This window comes from Rhodnius prolixus, unplaced genomic scaffold, assembly GCF_049639745.1.
Source record: "Rhodnius prolixus isolate KJV_2025 unplaced genomic scaffold, Rpr scaffold_1, whole genome shotgun sequence".
NCBI classification, from domain to species: Eukaryota; Metazoa; Arthropoda; class Insecta; order Hemiptera; family Reduviidae; genus Rhodnius; species Rhodnius prolixus.
In genome coordinates this window covers 16,776,971-16,798,267 of record NW_027411581.1, presented here as the reverse complement: position 1 = coordinate 16,798,267, position 21,297 = coordinate 16,776,971, and the positions used below count along the sequence as shown (strand labels likewise).

Here is a 21,297-nt window from a genome sequence, read left to right as displayed (position 1 = left end):
CCATATTTATTGTTTAGGAAAAAGATTAACTTAAAAGAAGTAAATAATGGTTAAGTTTCTTCTGAGTATAATAAAAAAGGAGTTGTTATTGTGAAACAACAACCATAAAAGTAGGTTTTGTTTCTCTTCTTGCTGTTCTTTTAAAGCTGGCCAAGTTTTCTTTTAGTATCTAATTGTGAAGACAAAGAACTACTGTTGGGTAGCTAGCCATTATTTATTTCGTGAATTCTCCTCGATTCGTATAATTCTTTTATTACATTTATCTACACCTATAAAGTGTAAATTTTATCTAATCTCTACTGTATCTAGTCATATTTTATAGTTATTTGCTTTATTACAAATTATAATTTCATTAGCATTTTTTCTTTATTCAATGTGTCTCTTCTAACAGCACCGATCTTTAGATTCTTGGATCAATTATTTTACAAAAAAAATTAGCTTCGCTAATAGGGGTACAAATTAAAAGTTAAACAAATAAATAATTTCAAGTTGTAAACTTTGAATGTATGAACACCCTGAAATAATTTGTCTAAATTAGTATTAATAAAATAAGTAAAAAGTGAACAAAGTATTAGGTAATGTATTACTATAATTCTCATTATAAACAAAACGTAATTTATACATAACAAATATAATGTATACCATGGCTTGAAAAGCAGTCTGTTTATTAAAATGAACATATAATTATTTTTGTCTTCAGGTAAATTTGTATCAACTTACGTAATTAAATATATGTACCAGAAGATTTGATTTGAACCAAAAAACCATGCAAGTTCATTAATCCAAAATAGCACATTAGAGAGGTGGCCAGCTTCTCTTAAAGTGCTCTAAATAGGATTTTCCCAGAAAGATCTTTGGTACCCCACTTTAAAAACAAAAATCGTTACAAAATCAGCTGAGTAAAATCCAGTCAGCGGATTTTCTTTAAAATGTGGATGAAAAGAGGTCCTGAATTTTGACTTGCACGGTATTTTATCTTAAAAGAATAATGCAATGCAAAAGTATTGTAATACAGAAGTTAGAAAAAATAAAAATTGACAGCCTTTAGTCATTATAAACATCATAATATTCCAATAGCAATTAATAAATTGCGTGGAATTATTCTGTAATAACTTGGTAGGCACTGCTTTTAGAACGTATCGTCACATAATGGGAGCAAGTCGTAGTGGATTCACTCTGGTTATGAAGATCAATGAGAAAAGTTTCCTTTCAACTCATGTTCACCTCTTGAACTTATTTTACCATAAATCATTTCATTGCTGCTCATATAATTTTCTCTCTAATTTAGTAAAAAGTCTTTAGTTTCGTAACAACAGATAATTGATATTCGCATTTTTCCTGTGATACATAAATATACCTAAAATATTGCATAAATGTAAATTGCTTTAATATAATCAAATTAAGGTTTCAATATTAACAAAATAATTCTTTAAAAAAAAAGAGGAATATTGGACTTATTATGTAATATCATTAGATAAAAATGAAGATAACAAATGGCTGTCTGTAAATTCATCAGGATGAGTACATAAGTATAAATAGAAGAAAACGAATCAATATTTGTTTAAGAGATCATTCTTCTCCAGAATTAGACTTCAAGATACTGAAGACTGTTGAATGTCACACATAGCTCTTAACTAGTTCAATAAAATACGTAATTTAGTACTTACAAATAATTTATTGTTCGTTTATCGTTCTTTCCGCTTCAATATTTATGCTTCTTTACGTTTTAATAAATTAAATGAATATATCTGCGATACCTTGAATATATAAAATTATTTTTGATTTTTTTTTTTTTTTTTTTTGTTAGTTTAAATTAATTTTAGTTAATTGTGCGTCAACTTCTCAGTTCATTGGCGCTTGAGCCTCTTTTAGTACATTGGCTGCTTCTGGACAGTGTGTTCCCGTCACAGCAACACAGTCCATTAACAGATATGGTATTTGAGAGGGTAGTCAGATGGATTTGGACCCTGAATCTCCAGTCAATCCCTAGGCGACTTCTTTTTTAGTCTTCTTATATGTGGAAGTGAAGGTTCGCCTAGATGAGAAGTGTTTTGTTAAATTTATGCTAATGACAGAATAAAGGCTATATTCTCTTTCCCCTCTGAAACAAAAAACCATTAGGTAGTTCTTTATTAGTTATTTTAATAAATTTTGGTTTAATCTAATTACCAAAATAGATGGACGAACAACCCTTCAGGTTAAAGTGGAGTGAAAGTGTGTTGTAGCCGGTTCAGGCTACATAATACCGCCGAAGCGAGTACAAGTTTTAAACATTATACAATAATATGTATAAAAAACATAATTACATAATAATCAGTATATATTAACATAAAAATAGTATAAAATAGTTTTTAAAACATCATTATTTTAAATAATAATGCTAAATCATTTGTATCAATTAAAAATGAATAAATAAATTTGATGAAGCTTTGTATTGCTTGACTCCGATCATTTTTAAATTAAAGAAAAACAAATTCAATATTAAATAACCCCTAATTTCCTTTTTACTGCTACGCTCGGTTTGAGTACATAGCATGTGCTGCCAGATACATGAAGTGGAAACAGAATAGCGGTCGATATTGACCTCACTAAAGTCCGGCCACTTTCAAAAGAAAATTATTTACATAAAAATGTATTTAACAAGTGCGTAGTGGTCACGCATGAGTTAAGTTACAATGTTAGATTACACTATCTGCACACAATACTACAAGGCGCGGGTGATGTATTCCCAGCAGAAAAATACTCAGAACATTGCTGTTTGAATTAGATAAATATATTACCACTAGAAACAGCCAGAACCTTTTTTTTATCTTTTATTTTTATGGCGTGTTGTTTTAATATCTTATCCTAATTTACTATTATTATGAAAATTATAATTTTAGTTGGTCAATTTATTAATGATAGGCATTGAGGTTTTTAATCAGATCTCAGATCCCTGCAAATTTTAGTTAAATTTGCAGTGAAATACTGTTTCAAGTGCCTTATCTTCGCTTGAAATTAAACATATTTCGTTTTTATACTGTAAAATTAATATCTTTTTAATTACTCTACTTTGGGGAAAGGAAGACTTTTGTTTCTGGCTTTTGAATTACCGTATTCTCTGAAAGTACTACATATTGAGAAAAAATTTGCTTAGCCATTGAAATGATTGGCATTTAAGCCATTGAAATGATTTAACATAATTAAAGCACATGATTGAGGGACAGATTCACTCTTCACTCTTTCAAGAATCCGTCGTTTAACTAACTAATCATTACTAAATTATCATTACTAACTAATCATTAATAACTAAACTAATTTCCCTTATTATTCAAAGGAATTGTTGATATCTTACAGTTAAAAAATAAACTCAATGTCACCTTCTTTATGCCTTGCATTCTTTTTCTGCTTTTGAATACTAAGGAAACGGAGAATTTTGTCTTTCACGCAGCTTTTTCTTAATTCTTAGCAGAGTGAATGAGAATGCCTTCACAAATAGAACAAATACACCGGTAAATATTTATGCAGAAAAAAAAAAATTGTGCTAAAAAAACTGCCGGCAAGGTGGTTTCTGTTAATTGTCTGAATTAACAGCCTGTTTAATCAATTTTGATCATTAAGATTTCATTCAATTTATTCAATTCTAAGTACAGTAAGTTCTGAAAGAAACTGAACTCTTTAACTTCAGAAATATTTGTATACTTTATTATAAATTTCCACTTTCCAATCAATTTGAGGGCAGATCAGATTAGGGCAACTTACGTTAAGAAAGTGTCAATATCAAAAAAGGTTTAGACGTATTAGAAAAAGACTACAATAATTGTTAAAAAAATTATTTATTTATTCTTTTGCTTGGTATGAGACTGTTTACTCTGACTGAATAAATATGTTTGTAGCTGCTTATTTATGAATGTGCTTTCTGTTTATATACGCGACAAAAAAAACCCATTTGGTAAATTGTCCAAGCGCACCAGCTGGAGAAACGTTCTCGTATCATGCCGTAAATTAAAGACAAAAATTGTAAATTATTCTTGCTTTGCTATTATTCTTTTCACCAAAACAAAAGTATTCTTATTTGCCTTTCTGTCCAATTAGGAAAAAGAATCATTATTAGGAAACAAAAATGCTAATTGTTAAAGGAGAAAAGTAAAACTAGATAAAGCATAATTGCATGTGAATTGATGAATTAGTTATCAGATTACTTGTATTGCATAATGAATCAGCTGGAAAAAAAGAAAAAGAAAGTTAAATATGAAATTATTTCAGCTATTATTTTTTTAATATCTTATTTCATATCTCTAATTTTATGCCTTACCTCTTTATTCAGTTAGCATAATATTTCTTTCCTACAAAAATAATAACTATTTCAGCTGTTTTAGCTGAACATAAAAACAGATAAGAGTAAATTAGTTAGGTACAGCCAGTACTTTCTTAATTACAGTTGAATGTTTATGACCACATTTCTGATGCTATACCTCGCGCCTCTGTGACTAGCTAGCTGGCTAGCCTGGATGTTTTATGGTTTCTATTCTATGAGAAAAATTAATTTTATATATTTGTTTAAAGTTTCAATATTATAAAGCATTACTTCTTATTTTAACCTTCAATTAAAACTGATAAAAGGTATTGCGACTAGTTAGTTTTTGTTTGGAATTGCATTATCACTTGAGTTTTAAAAGTAACTTCGTTTTGACCTTTAAAGAGATTGCCTTGTAAGAGCACCGAGTTTTCCATTTACACTCACTCGACTCCCTTGACTGCTTCTTGTTCCGTTACTTAAACTCTGTTGAAACTCTTAACTTACTCTGTTCATTGTAGAAACTAAGTTAGATACTCTATTGTGAAGGAATAAAGGTGAAGATAAATTTAAAAAAAAAAAAAAAAGAAAGAAAAAGAAAATAGGTGCCTCGTGGACGAGCCAGAGTATTAGTAGTTTGTTAGCAACTCTGTTGGAGCTTACTTTCCAAGGTAATCTTTAATTTAGTCGCACTCTCCGGCTGGAAGTTCTCTAATAACCATTAATAAACTTTTTTTCTCTTTTAGCTTCTTTTTAAAATATAATTTATATTAAATATTATATAAACCAGAAAGTTTGCAGAAAGAGAAGTACAGTCTGGACTGAAACATTCACCAGAACTCCTCTTACTGAGTCTTAAAATCCTGAGCGACAAATAGAACAATCTTAATCGGACAACTGTTCGCTACAGATCGATATACACGGATTAATTTAAATTCAGAGTTTGCTGACTGGGTATAGGTACGCATAATTGCCCAGCCCTTTATTTTCTTCTATCACTTCAGCTTACTACCTAAAATTTTAAAAAAAATAGTAGGAATTAAGCTCACTCTCTGATTGATGACTGCCCTCAAATATTGCCAATTAAATTCTTTATAGAACAAACATCAACGAATAACTGCCAAATTACATTTTAATTATATTAGATTCGTATACATTCTAAATGCGTCTTTGCAGAATGCATTCTAAGTTTTGTGTGAGGATGTGTTGTTGACTTCTCTGTTGGAAAGTTGCGGAGAACAATCTTCCACCTTTGAGATTTTCATAAAAAAAAATAAGCCATAATTCAAAGAATCAAAATTAACATGCATTTCTTTAATTATCTTTCTGTTATAATCATGCGCTCCATTTTACGTTTCACTCGCTTAAAATTATTGGAAACGTTTTTAAAAGAGGATCTTTGGAGTCAAAGATCAAAGATCTTCACCCCTTCTTCCATGGATAAATGTACAGTTTTCTTTTTAGAAGAAAATTCTGCTTCAGGAGACGGATAATCAAGGAAAATTGAATAAAGGGAGGGTACGGAAATGAGCAGAATTGAATTAGCAATCACGACCATAAATTATCGTTTGATAAGTTGCTCAGGAATAGCTCTGTTCTACTGTTGAGAGTTTCAAATAAGTCATAAAATTAATTTTTTAAATAATTATCACCAATATTACAGCAAAAAGAGAAAGTAATTACTGAACTGGCGGTTGGGTTCGCCTTATTAAATATTACCTTTAGAAATCTGTCTGTTTTACAATTTGAGAATAAAAAAGAAGGATCGTTTATGGAAATAACGAAATAAAAATTAAAGAAAAATAGATTTCAGATACACCAGTTAATTTAATTTATTGGCTTTTAGGTACTGAAATCTAGAATAATTCTAATTAATTTGCTACAAGAACACCATTACATTAGTTTAATGCGCAATGATTAGAATTGCATTAAATTGTGCTGAACTTATTGTTAGATATTCAAATCAAAAGATTAGCGTTTTGCCTTTGGGAAACAAGAAGATGGTGAGAAAGTGAGAGAGGAAAAAAGAATTGGCCTGAAGTGAGAACAAGCGAACACATTGTTGGAAGATGGTGGAAGGGACGGGGTTTAGAATTAATGGTGTTTGTGACCTGAAAGCAGACAATAGTCATGCAGCGCTGTCCAACTTATCTCCAGCATGTACTTTAGATAGGTCTGGCTTTATTATATATATATATATATATATATATATATATATATATATATATATATATATCTGAGGAAGAAGCTGTACTGAGAGAAGGAATTGACACAGTTTACGTAGGAGAAACACGTGCTAAGTGAACAAAATGTCTGAGGAGTGTGAGGACCACTCCGTGACCAAACTCCAAATACAACTGGCTTCAATGAATTTAATCATTCTTCAAGAAAATAGGAAATGCAGTCAGCAACTCTTGGTCTCAGATAGCCAACAGTAATTATCATTCATGTTAAACTTTAAGTGCTAATTAATGCAAAACTGAAGATATTTTTTTCTATAAAGCAAAATGAAGCTGTGGCAATGTACTGCAACATTTTCTCCACTTCTCGCTTGGGAATGCAGCGTACAGTGCTTACTACTATTGTAAAAATAAGGTTCATAATAAATGACTGGTCTAAGTTTGTTCAAATAATTCAAAAATATAATGATTATTAGACAAAAGTTTATAACATTTTTAGCAATCATTCTGTAGAAGCTACCAACAGACAGAAATTTCTGATATTTCACAGCATCCTAGTTCGCAACAGCTTTGTATGTAGTCGTTAGGAATGTATTAATATCTTTGGTAGATCTTGTTACTTGAATGATGGTTAGATGGTCATAGTTGCCCTTCTTCATAAAATTTGTATTTAATAGTTCACAATAACCCCAAATTTAGTTTAATTTAATTTAGTTTAGTTTAGTTAAAATTTAGTTTAACTCAAAAGATATTAGTGTTTATTCTATTAAGTTAAATGAAAATCTATTATCCAGTACTTGACAAAAATAGAAGTAGAAAGAAATTGTTTTATTCACATGTATGTGAAATATATTTGTATTTGTCCTTCCTCGTAGAAAAATGTAATTCAACGTTTTCAAAAATAGCTACAACGATTTTTTGTAAAACTTGGCAAAAGCTTACTGTAAATGTCATGCTAATATTTTCAAGCGTTCATCTACCAAATTAGGTATCGTTGACAAAGATGTTGACATAGATAGACAGGAATGTCAAAACCATTGTAAACTTTCGAAATTGTCTCTTAGTAAAACTAGAAGGCTGCTTTTTCAGTCGCTTTCTGCTAGTATTACTGTATGCACTGTATAGTACATACAGGGTCGCTCTAATTTGCTAAAATAGAAACAAAAAAACATTGGAAGAACACGGAATTGTCACCTACATTCACTGCAATTTAACTGTATCTGTCACTGAAACCTTGTTCGTCAGCCAGCTTAGATAGGAAGTACAATTTCGCTTTAATTTGTTAAAACCAGAGAAAACAAAACATTTGAAAAGGTAGGAATTGTTTCCTAGTTTGATGGATTCACTTCTTTTTCCGTCTCGATAGGCTAATACTGCAGCCAGCACAAGATAAAATAATATGAGTCACCTTATTTTGCTGAACCAAAAGAAAAACAATTGGAAAACACTAGGAATTGATTCCTATATTCAATAGAATGATGCTTGGTCCGTCACTGACAGCTGGCATTACAGCCAGTGCTGGATGGTTGTAACAGGGTCGCCCTAATTTGCTAAAATAAAAGTAAAACATATTGGATAAAAGTAGAATTGTATCTTAGTTTAACTAGAATTCTACTATTCTTGTCTTTTATTGCTAATATTATGGACAGTGCTAGGTTGTACAAATAGGATTGCTCTTATTTGCCAAAACAAAAGAGAAAACAGTTGGAAAAACATGGAATTGGTTTCTACATTCTCTAGAATGCTGCTATATCTGTTACAGAAACCTAGTTCTACGTCCAGGGTTAGATGGATCATATACAGTCTGTTTAATTTGTTAAAATGGAAGTAATAACCATAGGAAAACCTTGCAGGTGGGGGGAATCCGAACACTCAGTGGTATTCAAAGGCTGGTTTGCCTGAGTGTCACTGGGGCCATGAGGACTTCCCCTACTGCGGCCTTGGAGGTTTTATTAAATTTGCTCCCATTGCACATATATATTCAAGGCGTTGCAAAGGCCGTTATTAGGCTTATGACAGGACAAGCCCCCATTACCGTTAGGCATGGAGGAGCGTATCAAGAGTTATATGAGGAGCTGGAGGCCGACCCAATTCTGGGCCTGCCCTCGGACTTTATGACTCCCAAATATAACTTCTACAAGCCTTTCAAAGTCTGTATTGGGGACCGGGAGGCTTGGAAAAGTGGACCCCCAGTTGTGGGAGATTCAATGTGGTACACAGATGGCTCCAAGTTGGAGGAGGGAGTAGGAGCGGGAGTGTACGGGGCGAAACCGAAATGTAGCTTTTCGGTTAGCCTAGGAAAACTAGCTACAGTTTTTCAGGCTGAGCTAGCTGCAATCAGGTTCTGTGCTACCGAGATTAAAGGGCGAAGAACTATTAACTCTAAGGTCGTAATTTTCTCGGATAGTCAGGCTGCTCTACGGGCAATTAGTTCCTACCAGGTCAATTCAAGGCTGGTTTGGGACTGTCTGGGTGCCCTGAAGGAAATTAGTGACCAGAATATGGTCTTTCTAGTTTGGGTACCTGGACATTCAGGACACAAGGGGAACGAAGTGGCAGATTTATTGGCCCGGGAAGGCTCTGCGGGACACTTCGTTGGCCCGGAGCCCTGCTTTGGGGTTTCGAAATGTGTTAAGTCTGCGGCCATCAATGCATGGGTGCAGAGTAAGGCTCAGGAGTGGTGGCTTGCTACCACTGGGCTGCGACAGGCGAAGGAGTTCATCAGAGGCTACTCGCCGAGGCTGACCGCAGAATTAATCCGTCAAGGCCGTGGGGCTATAAGGATAATTGTAGGCCTATTAACGGGCCACTGCAGGCTCAGAAAGCACATGCATCGCATGGGCCTGGCAGACGATAGCCTTTGTAGGTTCTGTCAGGAAGAGGAAGAAACGGCACTACACGTGTTGTGTCAGTGTGAGGGGCTCGTATGGCTAAGGATGTTACTTCTCGGGGAGGAAAAACCAAGGCCTGAGAGCTTTACCCAGGAGCCACTCTCCAGAATTAAGAGTCTGATTAAACGGACGGGTCTGGAGGGTGAGCTCTAAAGTCGGGGAGCCACAATAGATCCATAGGGGTCGCGGTGGCGCAGGCCTTGAGGCCACCCAAATTTAATCTAATCTAATCTAATAACCATAGGAAAAACATGAAATTGCTTTTTAGTTTGACTAGAATATTTATATTTGTGTTTGAGTTGGCTAGGACTTCATTCAGTGCTAGAGGATATAAACGTACTTTGCTATTAATTTTTCATTATTTCATTCATGGGTTGAGTTAATGGCCAAATTTACCTAAATGCCAAGTAATTTGAGCCTATCTATGCTATTATAATTATTACGCTCTAACATAACAAAACACGACCAGTAAAAATTCAACGCTTAAAGAAAATCAGTTACAAAATTGCAATTACTAAGGTACATTCTAACTTATATTATTGCAATATGCTAGTAATGTTAGCATTCCAGCAACGGCATGATTAATTGTTTTTCACCTTTGCAAAAATTAATGAAAATAAATACCTATCCAATTAACAAAAAAAAATAATAAAATGAGATTCCGCTAACGGGCAATATTCTGTTATTTCAATGGATCATAATTTCAGTAATTGCACAATATATGTGACTCCAAAAACCTATATTCTAATTTTTTTTTACAATTCTATTTCTGTTCATCTGTGGCGAAAAAATGTTTGCAACCTGGTGCTTAAAATCTATTTTTATAGCTGCCGGAAATAAATTTTGCGATTTTTCAGTCGCAGATGATTTAACCCCAACTGGAGGGAACTTACTTTAGCCAAGGCAATTACAGATGACAAGCAAACATGCCTAAAACGAGCTAAACTAGCAGAAGCCACTGTTTACCAGAACCTAAGCTACTCGACCATAAGACCTCATCTTATGATCCCTTCAAGGATCTTGAGCCTTTCAACAAAATGGTTACATTAATAGCTTCACGATTTAAACTGCAGAATACACAATAAAAACCTATCTAATTATGTTTAAGTTGCACTAAACTCGATACGCCAGGGGAATCACTAAAACACCTAATTTTAAAAACCTTAACTAAATCATTATGGTATTTACGAACGTCCTTAAGCATAAATAAATTACATTCAAACAAATCAGTAATATGTCTGTTCTACCAAAAACCTTCATTCTTCTTGTGGAAGTGGAAATCGTACACGACGCAAAATTATTTAGTATCATCACTGTGAGAAGTTACATGAAAAACCTTTTCTTGAGTTCCGCGATTCAGTTCCAAAGATCAAATGATGTGCACCAACAAAAAAAAATATATATATACCGGCAGATTGGCTAGATCACAATGGCAACAATAACCCCATCAGGGCAAATACTAATTAATCTTATACCACTCAGTTTATTGAAGATCACTCTTTATAGGAAATAATTCTTGAGTGAGTTAATAGGACGAGTAGAAATTCAATAATGGATATGTTTGGAATATTTCGATTGGTAGAAAGTCGATCCAGAGAGTTTCTTCAAAACTTTAACAAAATCTAAAGAAAATTGTCAATTTTAGTTTAAACTAAACTGGTGACGAGTGATTTTGTACCCTCAATGAATCTGAGGACCTTCTTATTGGAGGCCTTACAATTACATTCAAATAAATAGCTCATTCCAGGATCAAAATTATCACCGATGAAATTAGAAATTAGTTTCCAGCAAGGCTTAGACAAAACCAAATTACCAGAAGTATTTGGATTCATTGTATTAATAAATTTTCTTTTATGTTTTAGTAATGAAGTAATTAATTTAATTAAAATAATTAATGAAATACTACTAAGTAATTAAGTAGGTACCAATAAGGAAAACAAGTGCTAAGTATTGTTGTACCAATGCTAAATTATAGTTTTACCATCAAAATTGCTTAATTTACATTAATGAATATAATTTATGTAAATTTTAATACCTAATAAATATGAATACACCTTTAGAATTGGATTAGTAAGGTATATCACGTTAATTTACACACAGAAATGATCATTTTTAATTGTATAAACCAATGGTATTTTTTTGGTAGTGTATCAGAATTAAAATAATTTAAATTAATATTAAGTTATTAAGTAATCAGTAGGACTAATAAAAGATGTTCTTTTTATTTACCTCTGTACCTAGGTTGTGTGACATTACTCTAGTAAAATAGAAGAATTATTTTTATTATCCTATCCAAGCGCTTTATACGCCGCTAGTCTCGTCTCTTATTTCAGTGATACCTATTTCCAGCATAATTAATGAGAGATCACTTTCTAGTACAACAGCTGTGAACTTCATTAAACTTCTTTTGCATTGCCCCGTTTATTTTTTAGGGAACATTTTTATTATTTTATCCCGCCAGACTTTCTTATTCAAATCTTCACTCCCTTCTTTTTATTCCTCATTACAAATGTGTATATAGTTTAAAGGAACATGATAATATAGAATCACGAATAAGTGTTCGAAAAACTTCTTTTCAATCTGTAATGAAAATTTCATATTGTAATCGCCGTATTACATCTTTCTTGGGTTCCATTAATTCGCGCTAAAGACTAGATTTAGTTAAGGTAATTATTAGATCGTTGAACTGAAACTAGAGAATGTACTTAGATCAACAAGACCGTCTGATAAAGCTCAAACTTATCATCCAATCTGAACCTTTCCATAAAAACTTCAGAAAAAACATTTACAAAATTTAAAAATTTTAAATTTTATACTTTATTTTTCTAGTGTCACTATTATCCAATTTTTTCAGAAGCTGTATGTACGATGGATTCAATCACAAATTTAAACTGAACCAGTACATTAAATATGTACAATGTTCGTTAAAATATAATTGAATTCTTTAATATATGACTTATTATAAATTTTTTGTCGATTGCTGAGTAATTCTGGATCTATAAAGTCACAATTTGCTGAATTATTTATAGGGATGGACTGGCACGCAAATCCCTATGGGACCCCCAGTATCCTTTATCTTGTCAAATGTAATAACAATAAGCAACCTTATTTATGAGTTATTGTATTTTTCAAACTTTATTTTATGCTACATTGAATTTTATTATGTCTAGCATCAAATACATAATGTATAATTGCATCATATAATGCAGACATAATAAGGGTGGGTGTTGGAATGGAAGTTGTGAAAATAATTTCAGAAAGTAACAATGCAAAAGAACAGAAAACAAACCTGATTGCAAACAATATTTTAGAAGACGAATTGGAGCTTTGGAAATGGACTCTGATGAGGAGATAATAGAAAAAGTGGACGATAATTTCCTTTTTAGTTCTATCTTAATTTGCTGATTTGGACCTGACCAACCATCCGCCACATTTTCAAAAATTGTAAATCTTCTCAGTTCGAGAGAGATACCAAATCAAACTTTTGGGTCTGATCTAAACAAACACTTTCAAAAAGTTACATAATACACTGATCTGCTAAAATTGCAATTCGTAATAATTGTTCTAAAATATTTAAAGGAACCGAGACAGAAGTGAACTCAGACAAATGTATGTATAACTAAACAAAAAACGGAAATTAAAATTGCTTAATCAAATTAGCCACTTACGAGTTGACCTGTGGAGAGCATAGTTTTCATCAATGACCAGCAAACTTAAGAAAATAGGAACCGCGATATTTTTGAGACTCAGGGGTCACTCTAATTAATAACATCAAACTGTAACTCGAACAAATACGCAAAAACAAATGTTTGCTTTGCTTTCAGGTCGACTAAAAAGGAACACTAAATCTATAATTAAAACACTGCTGTCAAGGGTTCTTTTATAAATTCAAGTCATTCCACTTCTTTTTACAATACAGTTGAGAAGGTCAGAAAAGTAAAAAAAGGTAGGTAACAAAGAATCAGCATAACTCGAGCAACTACAATTTCATTGAGGAATTAATTTCTTCAGATTAAACATTCACAGTTTTCTCACTAACTGATGCTCCATTTATTTCTCATTTGTCACAAGCTTCCATTGTCATATTGTGTTGCTGACAATGAGGAGTTCTGTGGTTGCCAACTTCCTGTAATAAATGGATATGTAATAAACAAAAAGCAGCACTGGCTAATTTTCGCCAAATACGTACTCGTATATCGTGGTACCAAGTTTTAATTTTAAGTGCATATTGATAAATTTATTTTGTATCTATTCTAAACTGAAGGACTTATAAAATTAATTAAATTTGATGATCCATTGCTTAGCAAACAATTACTCATTCCCGAGGGCTAGTAAATTTGTTACAAACTCGGGCTTTAACAATTGTTATTAGACTCTGTAGTTAGTTTACATCACCGTTCTGCAAATGCCCGCTGTTGTTTGAACAAATCTAAGTTTAAACTTTATAATTTATGTAATAACCCAATAGAAATATTAAGTTACACAAGTTTTAACTCTCACATAGTAACTAACACACTTCAATAAAGCTTATAAATTTTGACTTTCTCTTCAGTAAAACTTACTAAAGATATTCAAGCAACAACTGTAAAGTTAAATCAGGAATAATTACCTGCCGTTTTCTCATTATTTTTTTTTTTAATAATTTTCTTTAAAAGTAAATCCATTATTCTTCACTGTATTCTGTTTTCAAGCATTCATCATGTCTTATGGTCGAGATTAGGTGCCGACAGATGAAAGGTACAGAAGTATTTCGTCTAAAACAAAGCCTCTGAGATACCGACCGCCTCCTCGGAGATTGATTGTGCTTTCTTGACTTTCTTGATTGTCCGGAACTCAGGCTTGAGAGGACATTTCAGCTCCCCCAGAAATTCTATGTAATCTATATACTAAAGTTTTGGCTAAAATCCTTCAGCCAAAAGTGAGTAAGTAAAAATCGTCCACTACTTTTTCATCTAAGTACTTGCGTGACACTTACATTTGAGACATTTTTATTCTCCTGGGTTTTTAAAGTTTTTGAAATATACTGCATCAAAATTACTACAATAAAAAATAGTATTTAAAAAAGGAATGCCTAGTTTCCTGTAAAGCTGTGGAAAATCGCATTAAATTATCTCTATCCACTGGTATACCCATTTTCAATTTACAGTTGCATAAACGGTTAGATTTTTTTTTGAGGGAAGACGTCGCTCGATTAACATCTTGGAAGTTTCTCTTTATTTACACTGAAGAATGTTTGACTTTTTTTCCCTGAGTTTAAGCTAAAGAGATCTGTCTTTTTTCTTATTTAAATGTTTACTCTTTTTTTCAATATCACTCTCTTGAGTACATATTTATGTTTTCTAAGCCAATCTTACATGGAAATGCTTTCCAATAAACAAAACAAATAAATTTTTAATATTTCAACAATAACTTTTATTTTTCAATCATTTTCTTAGATTGAACATCTAATATTTATCTATTTATCCATAATTTATTTATACAAGCCTATGGAATGTGTAATTCTAAACTAATATCATTCGTACAAATTTTTTAATCAAATTAAACCTTTGTTTGAACCAAATGGAATGTTTTTAGAATGCAAAAAAAAACTAAACTTTTCAATGTTTGTCAAAATTTAATTTAAAAGTTTTCTGTTGACTGACGATTTAAGTTTTCAATCGTAAATAAATGAGTAAGAACGTTGCTTCCACTGGAGAATTCTCCTTTATTGAAAGCATTTAGGAAGCTTATTTCCTAAATTTATATTAAAATATTGGAAAAATTTAGTACACATAGATGCATTCATCAATATCAAATAGCAGAAAAAAGTAAAGTATGTCCACTTGAACAACCTATTAAGAGCTGTTAAAAATATTAATGCGAAATATTATTTTTATCATCTTAAAATTACATCATTTTGAGGGGCATGAATAAAATAAAAAGTAAAATGAGTACGTTCACACTTATGTACATGTTATTTTTCCTTTAAAAGAATATATGTTCTACTCATACCTACTGATAAATCTGCAGTAACAATGAAAATGGATTAATTAGAAATATAACTTCGTAGTAGAAGGTTTGAAGTAAAAATTAGAAATATACAGACAAACAAAAAAGGAAAGAGGAAAAATGGTCTGAATTGCTTAGTTTTTTAAAAAGGAACTCATCGTAATTCCATTTGAATTTCTAAAAATACATAATCCAAATTCTTTGTGTTAAAAATGAAAACTTGAAAGAAGTATACAAAATATAGCACAATTTGAAATGTTGCTTATTTAAGATAAGTGAGATGGTTTTAATGGATTAAATATGTCGCTTGTGGGTGGGAAATCTTTCCTTTTGAGAGAAGTTACCAAGCAGAGGAAAAAAAAAAACTGGCTTATTATTATTAATATTGGAAAAGTTTGCAAATCTCTTTACTGGTGTTTTCCCTGATGTTTTTCTCTTACTTTCGCTTACTGCTGTAAGAAGAACTATTGTTTAAACAGGCTTGCTGATATATTTTGTGTCGTATTGTTTTAATGATTCCTTGGATGCTTGGTATTTGTATTTTGAGGTAGCGTGAAAGTTGCTTTTTTCCCCCAAGCCTTTTCTCTTTGCTGTACAATTCCGGATTACTGCTAATCTCTTTGACATCATCAGTCCTAAAATAAAAACTGTGATTTGCAGCCTCTGGAAGAACCCAGGGGGAGCTCATATTTTGAAGCCCTTTGAATCTAATCTAAAGAGTTCTAACTTTCAACTTCAGGTCCTCACAATCACAATAAGTGCAAAATTATAAATGTTTTTTCCCAAAAATCCACTAAAATATCTTTGCGAAAATTGGAGGGAACAGATTTGTAATATTCACCAATTTGCGCTCAGCTGATTTCATCAAACCAGCTCAAAACGTTTATATTTCTGATGAAAGTAATCTAAATTTGGCAAACTAACAATATTTTGTTAAAAAACTAAATAAAAAAGTATAAAATAACAAGGTTTTCTTGAAATTTAGTTGAACTCTCTGAATATGTAATCAAGTTTCAAGCTTAAGAAACATATTTGATCTGCTCTAATAGATATTTAATAGCCTTATCTAAATACTCTTATTTAAGAAAATGTTACTTTAAAACTTCTTTAAAATTCAATGAGCAAACTCTACAGAGATTGCTTTTAAAAAAATATTCAATTAAATTTTATATCCAGTATTTATAAAAATCAAATCCTCCAAGATAGTAAATTAGATTAAAATAGGCAGAATTTACATATAAATTAAGAAGCATGCATTGCCATAAAAAAGCGCAAGTACATGTTGCAAATAATTTTAAAGCAAATTATTATGCATAGATTTAAATGTATTTCATAAATTTGAATAGTAGAACAAAACATAATGTATACTCTTTTAGAATGTCAATTCTTTCCAACAGATTTCTAACGGACACGTATCTCACATAGTCAATATGCATTGACCATCTTTTAATCAATAATCAACTTGACGTCCACTTTTTAACGCACACATTTTCTAACATTATGACCTTTACTGTATATTCTTTCGCTTCAGATTCATCACGTTTATCTAATTCTTCCTGGCCCAATTATTTGTAAGGAATTGACACTATTAAAAAAAAAAGAAGTGCTATTCAACCAATTAAATAGAAGAAAAGTCCAGTTAAATCCTACAGAACTTTTTCGATTCGATATAAAATCACCTTGATTTTAAAACTATTAATATATATTTACTCGTGTGTCGCGTTTATTGTTAAGCTTCCCGGAGATTCTGTTAGCAGATTGTTATTTATCTCCACAAGGAATTCAGTTATCACTAAGCAGAACACTCTTAACTTCTGGTTTCATAATATTAAAATTTATTTATTTTAAATTCGTCGCGTTAACATATCAAGTGATTTGCGGCCAGAGCTTTTTTCAGGATTCTCTTGCCTCAGTCAGCAATGACCATCACGTAGGGACTAGTGAAAAGCCTCCTGGAAGAAAATATCTAAAAGCCAACAGTATTAAAATTATTGTAGTTTGTTTTTCCATAAAAGAATCAAAAACAAAGTTTCAGTTCAAGAATATTCTTGGAAACCCAAGAAGAGTTCATGTTCTGGACAATGTAAATGATGAGCCGTGGAGATGAAAGTTTGCTTCGTTAAAAAACAGAAGTAGGAGATGAACATACTTTACCCTCTTCGTCAACTTTAACACAATCTATTTCCCACCCTCTTCTGGTGCACCAACAGTTTGTTGATTTTCTTGCTTAGACTTCAATCTTCACTTCATTTACATTACTTCTTCCAGCTATTGCTTAGTTACTTTCAATGATAACATATTAATTTTTGTAACTTTAGTTAACAAGACGTTATTAATACCAACTTCGATGAAATTAGCTAGGGCTCCTCTCTCATAGTATTACAGAGTCGAGATCCCCGAAAGACACATCTTCACTAAATTTCTATTCTAATGATATCTCATTAAAGAAAATGAATTCAAAAAATAGGTTCAACGTTAAAAAAGTTAATTATCCCTCACAACTTACTGTAAGGTGATGGATAGTGTTTGTAAAGATGGTGCACAGAAAAGGTTCCGGGTGACAATGATCTTAGATGTTTACGCATCTCTTTAAAAAAAATAAAAACATTGTTTTGTTTATATTTGCTAAAGGTTTGGTTCGAAATATATTTTATCTGTATAGTTGTTACTTGACAGTTTTAGTATGTTTCATTTGAAATATTTTTTCCAGAAAAACTTACAACAAAAACTCAAAAGAACAGTCTAGAGAAGAGTTGAATAGGTTTCATTCCCTCTATTATTTGTTTGATCCTGACAGATATAATTGTAATAAAGCCAACTGACATTGAGTAAAAAATGCCAAGTTTGGAGGAAATAAATTCAAAAAGTCTTCAGTTTATTTTTTTTTTAAAAAAAAAAAAAAAGCTGCTAGCTATCGTCTTTGGACTTCAAAATTTGCTAATCTTTGCCCATTAGCTCCCTTCTTATGTTTCACAATATTCTTTTGGTTTTAGCTGAAGCATGTCATCCATATGAACCCTTCAAATGTCCTGGAGACGGAGCTTGCATTTCTATACAATACTTATGCGATGGAGCACCTGACTGTCTGGATGGGTACGATGAGGACTCAAGACTGTGCACAGCAGGTACTATTATTTAAAAAATAAAAATAGATTTCATCTATTTAAGGTATTTGGGCATAGATAAAGGTTTTGTGCTGGGTTTAATTAAAATTAATTATTATTTGGACATAGATCCTTTTTAGATCAATTACGGAACTACAATCGATCAAAATTCATTCATAAATTTACTTGTTAAAATCAACTGTTATTTAAAAACTAAGCATGCAGTCATCTGTAACTATAATATTGAGGAAACAGGGGTGCTTAAGTGCAGCTGAATATTAATTGCACGTCATGCATCAAGAGAATGACTACAGAAGAGTTCCAAATAAACGTCAACCTTCTCATGAGGTAATAGACCGTTCATTCCGGGGACTTGGAGAAAAATGAAAAACTACTGAAAGAAATATTGGGGCAATTACGTGAAAATTAATATTTATAATGAAAAAAGGAATTAACATTTTATAGGCAATCCCACAATAAATACTTGACAAATTGCAAGGCAATTGTTCCTTTCACCGAACTTTCTATGGCGGATACTGCTCCGAGGGGAACTGCATCATCCCTTTCATGTCCACCCGGTTCAGGCTTTACAATCAGAAGATTATAACCAATTTGTAAAGTTTTTCAGTGGTTGCCAGATTTATTGGCTGATGTTCTGTGAAATAAAGAGCTCAATTTGCGAGAGATAATATCAATAAATATCAGTTTTTGTTTCACAATTCCACAAGCCACGCATCAGCCAAATCATCCCTTTAGTTTTAACTCTTGAGTTGGCATTCTTAAATTTCTAAATTAAGGATCAGAACTAAATTTCTATAAGGATCAGACTTTTCTAAATGGAAGGCTTCTAGAGATGTTAGACGTTAGATGTTAAACTATTACGATGTTGCCCCAGCATGCTATAAAAGACAAATTATTGAGACATTGTATAGTGTTTTGGTCTGGCAAATGTGTCAGTCTTAATTTTTAATATAAAATCTCTTCTAAAGTCGCAGGCCTTCAGAGACCTTTCAGAGCTCTGTGGGCCTAAGACTGTATTCTTTCGTTACAAACAGCACTATCCATCACCCAGCAACAAGCTAAAATTGTTGGAAGCAAAAAATGTAAGAGCAGCCACTGGAATTGTAACCGGGATATCCGTGTTTTGAATTCAGTGAACTATCAGTGAGTTCATCCCTTTCCTTCTAACCTCAATGCTATTCAATTATTGTAAAAATAATAATAATGTCACAAAATCTGCTCAAAAAAACTTTATTTTCTTTCCGAGACACCAAAATATTTAAAAGTAAAAATGGTCAAAACTAATACTATCTGGTAGTTACGCTCTTTTATGGTTGGAACTGTATTTTTCATTCAAGATTCAGGTGTGAAGTATTAGCTTTTCAGCTAAGAAAGAAAAAACTCTCCCATTTGTTCTTTTCTTCTAACATTAAACTTTGATTTTCAATCATTTATTTAAACTTTGATTTTCAATCATTTATTTAAACTTTGATTTTCAATCATTTATTTAAACTTTGATTTTCAATCATTTATTTATGAAATACAAGAGAAGTCATTATTTTCCTCGCTACAGGTCTGAGTCTTTAATTTTTAAAAAAAATTAATTCTTCTCTTAAATGTTGAGTTTAATGTTTAAAAAAAGAGAAAAAGAGCCATTTGCAAGCAGATTGCTATAGAAGGCTGGTGATGCCCTAATGTAGCTAAAAGGCCTCCAGTAGAAGAAACATCCAGTTTTCTGCAGTCTTTGTTGGCAAGTCATGGACCAAACTACTTGGAGAAACTGTTTGGCAGCAAAGCAAGAGATGCTCTGGCACCTTTAGGAGGAGTTGACAAAGTAGCCATCACCCTATCAGGTATATTTTCATAACAAACTTTTCACGAATCGTTTTCCGAGAGCACGTTGAATTCCTTTTTTTTAAACTGTTAATTTTAAATAATAATGCTTCTTTGAACAAGGCTCTTTCTTCAGAAAAAATTATAATAATATTAATTATTAACTTTACCTTATTTTAACTAGGAATTCATTTTTACATAATTATTTTAAATAAATGTTAACTATCTAACAATACCAAAAATTATTCTAGAAATTATGTTTATCTACATAACAAATTATATCATCTTGTACCTGAACATCCTAAAAATTACAACTAGGAAACATCTTCCTTGAAATTAAATTATAGCCATTAGTTTTTAGTAGATGTAAATAATTCATATTTAGACGCGAATAGAAGGTAAGTCTAAGCGATATTTGATGAAACCTGTCGCCAAGTAATTATGTTTACTGAAGCTGAGCAGCGGATGAAAAGTTCTATAAGAATGAAAATGACCTCCAAACAGGAGGTGCATCACCAGAAAAATAATTAGACGGACAAAAATTAATATGCACATCTGAAATAAAAGAAGTCAGATCAATACTCGAAATTTCAAATGCTGAAAACGGGTCGGCCGAAAGGCAATCCAAATGATAATATACAGGCCAGCGTGCATAAGCTGCGCGTGGTAGATCCCAAGACTCTTCGACTTGCATTACAATCCAACAGACGAGAAAGTGGAAGTTGAAGATGGAAAATCGACTGCCCAGATCTGGCTGACGTTCTTTTCCACATGATAGCTTGCAGGCTGCATCCTCCAGTGTTGTGCGCTGTCCCTTTCATTCGCAGCAGCGCACATAAAAAAGATCATTAATTTTGAGAATATGTGATGAATAGGATCACATTTCTCGTAGGGCTTATTTCCAAACAAGATTCGGCTTGTTTGGAAATAGACATTTGAGCTAATTATTATTTCTTATTTTCAATTTTACTATTTATTTATTAAATATTGAAACTCCAACAACTTCGGCAAATTGCCGTTATTCG

The 21,297-nt window shown here is 32.0% G+C and overlaps 1 protein-coding gene across 1 annotated transcript in view; it reads left to right on the top strand.

Annotated features, from left to right (window-relative positions):
• The window catches only part of LOC141455841 (IDLSRF-like peptide), a 56,466-nt gene that overhangs the window by 33,167 nt on the left and 2,002 nt on the right, over positions 1-21,297 (top strand). Inside the window, exons 2-3 of the mRNA XM_074131280.1 lie at positions 18,329-18,460; positions 20,140-20,292. Of these exons, the coding sequence (XP_073987381.1) occupies positions 18,329-18,460; positions 20,140-20,292 (285 nt within the window). The remainder of the gene's footprint in view (positions 1-18,328; positions 18,461-20,139; positions 20,293-21,297) is intronic.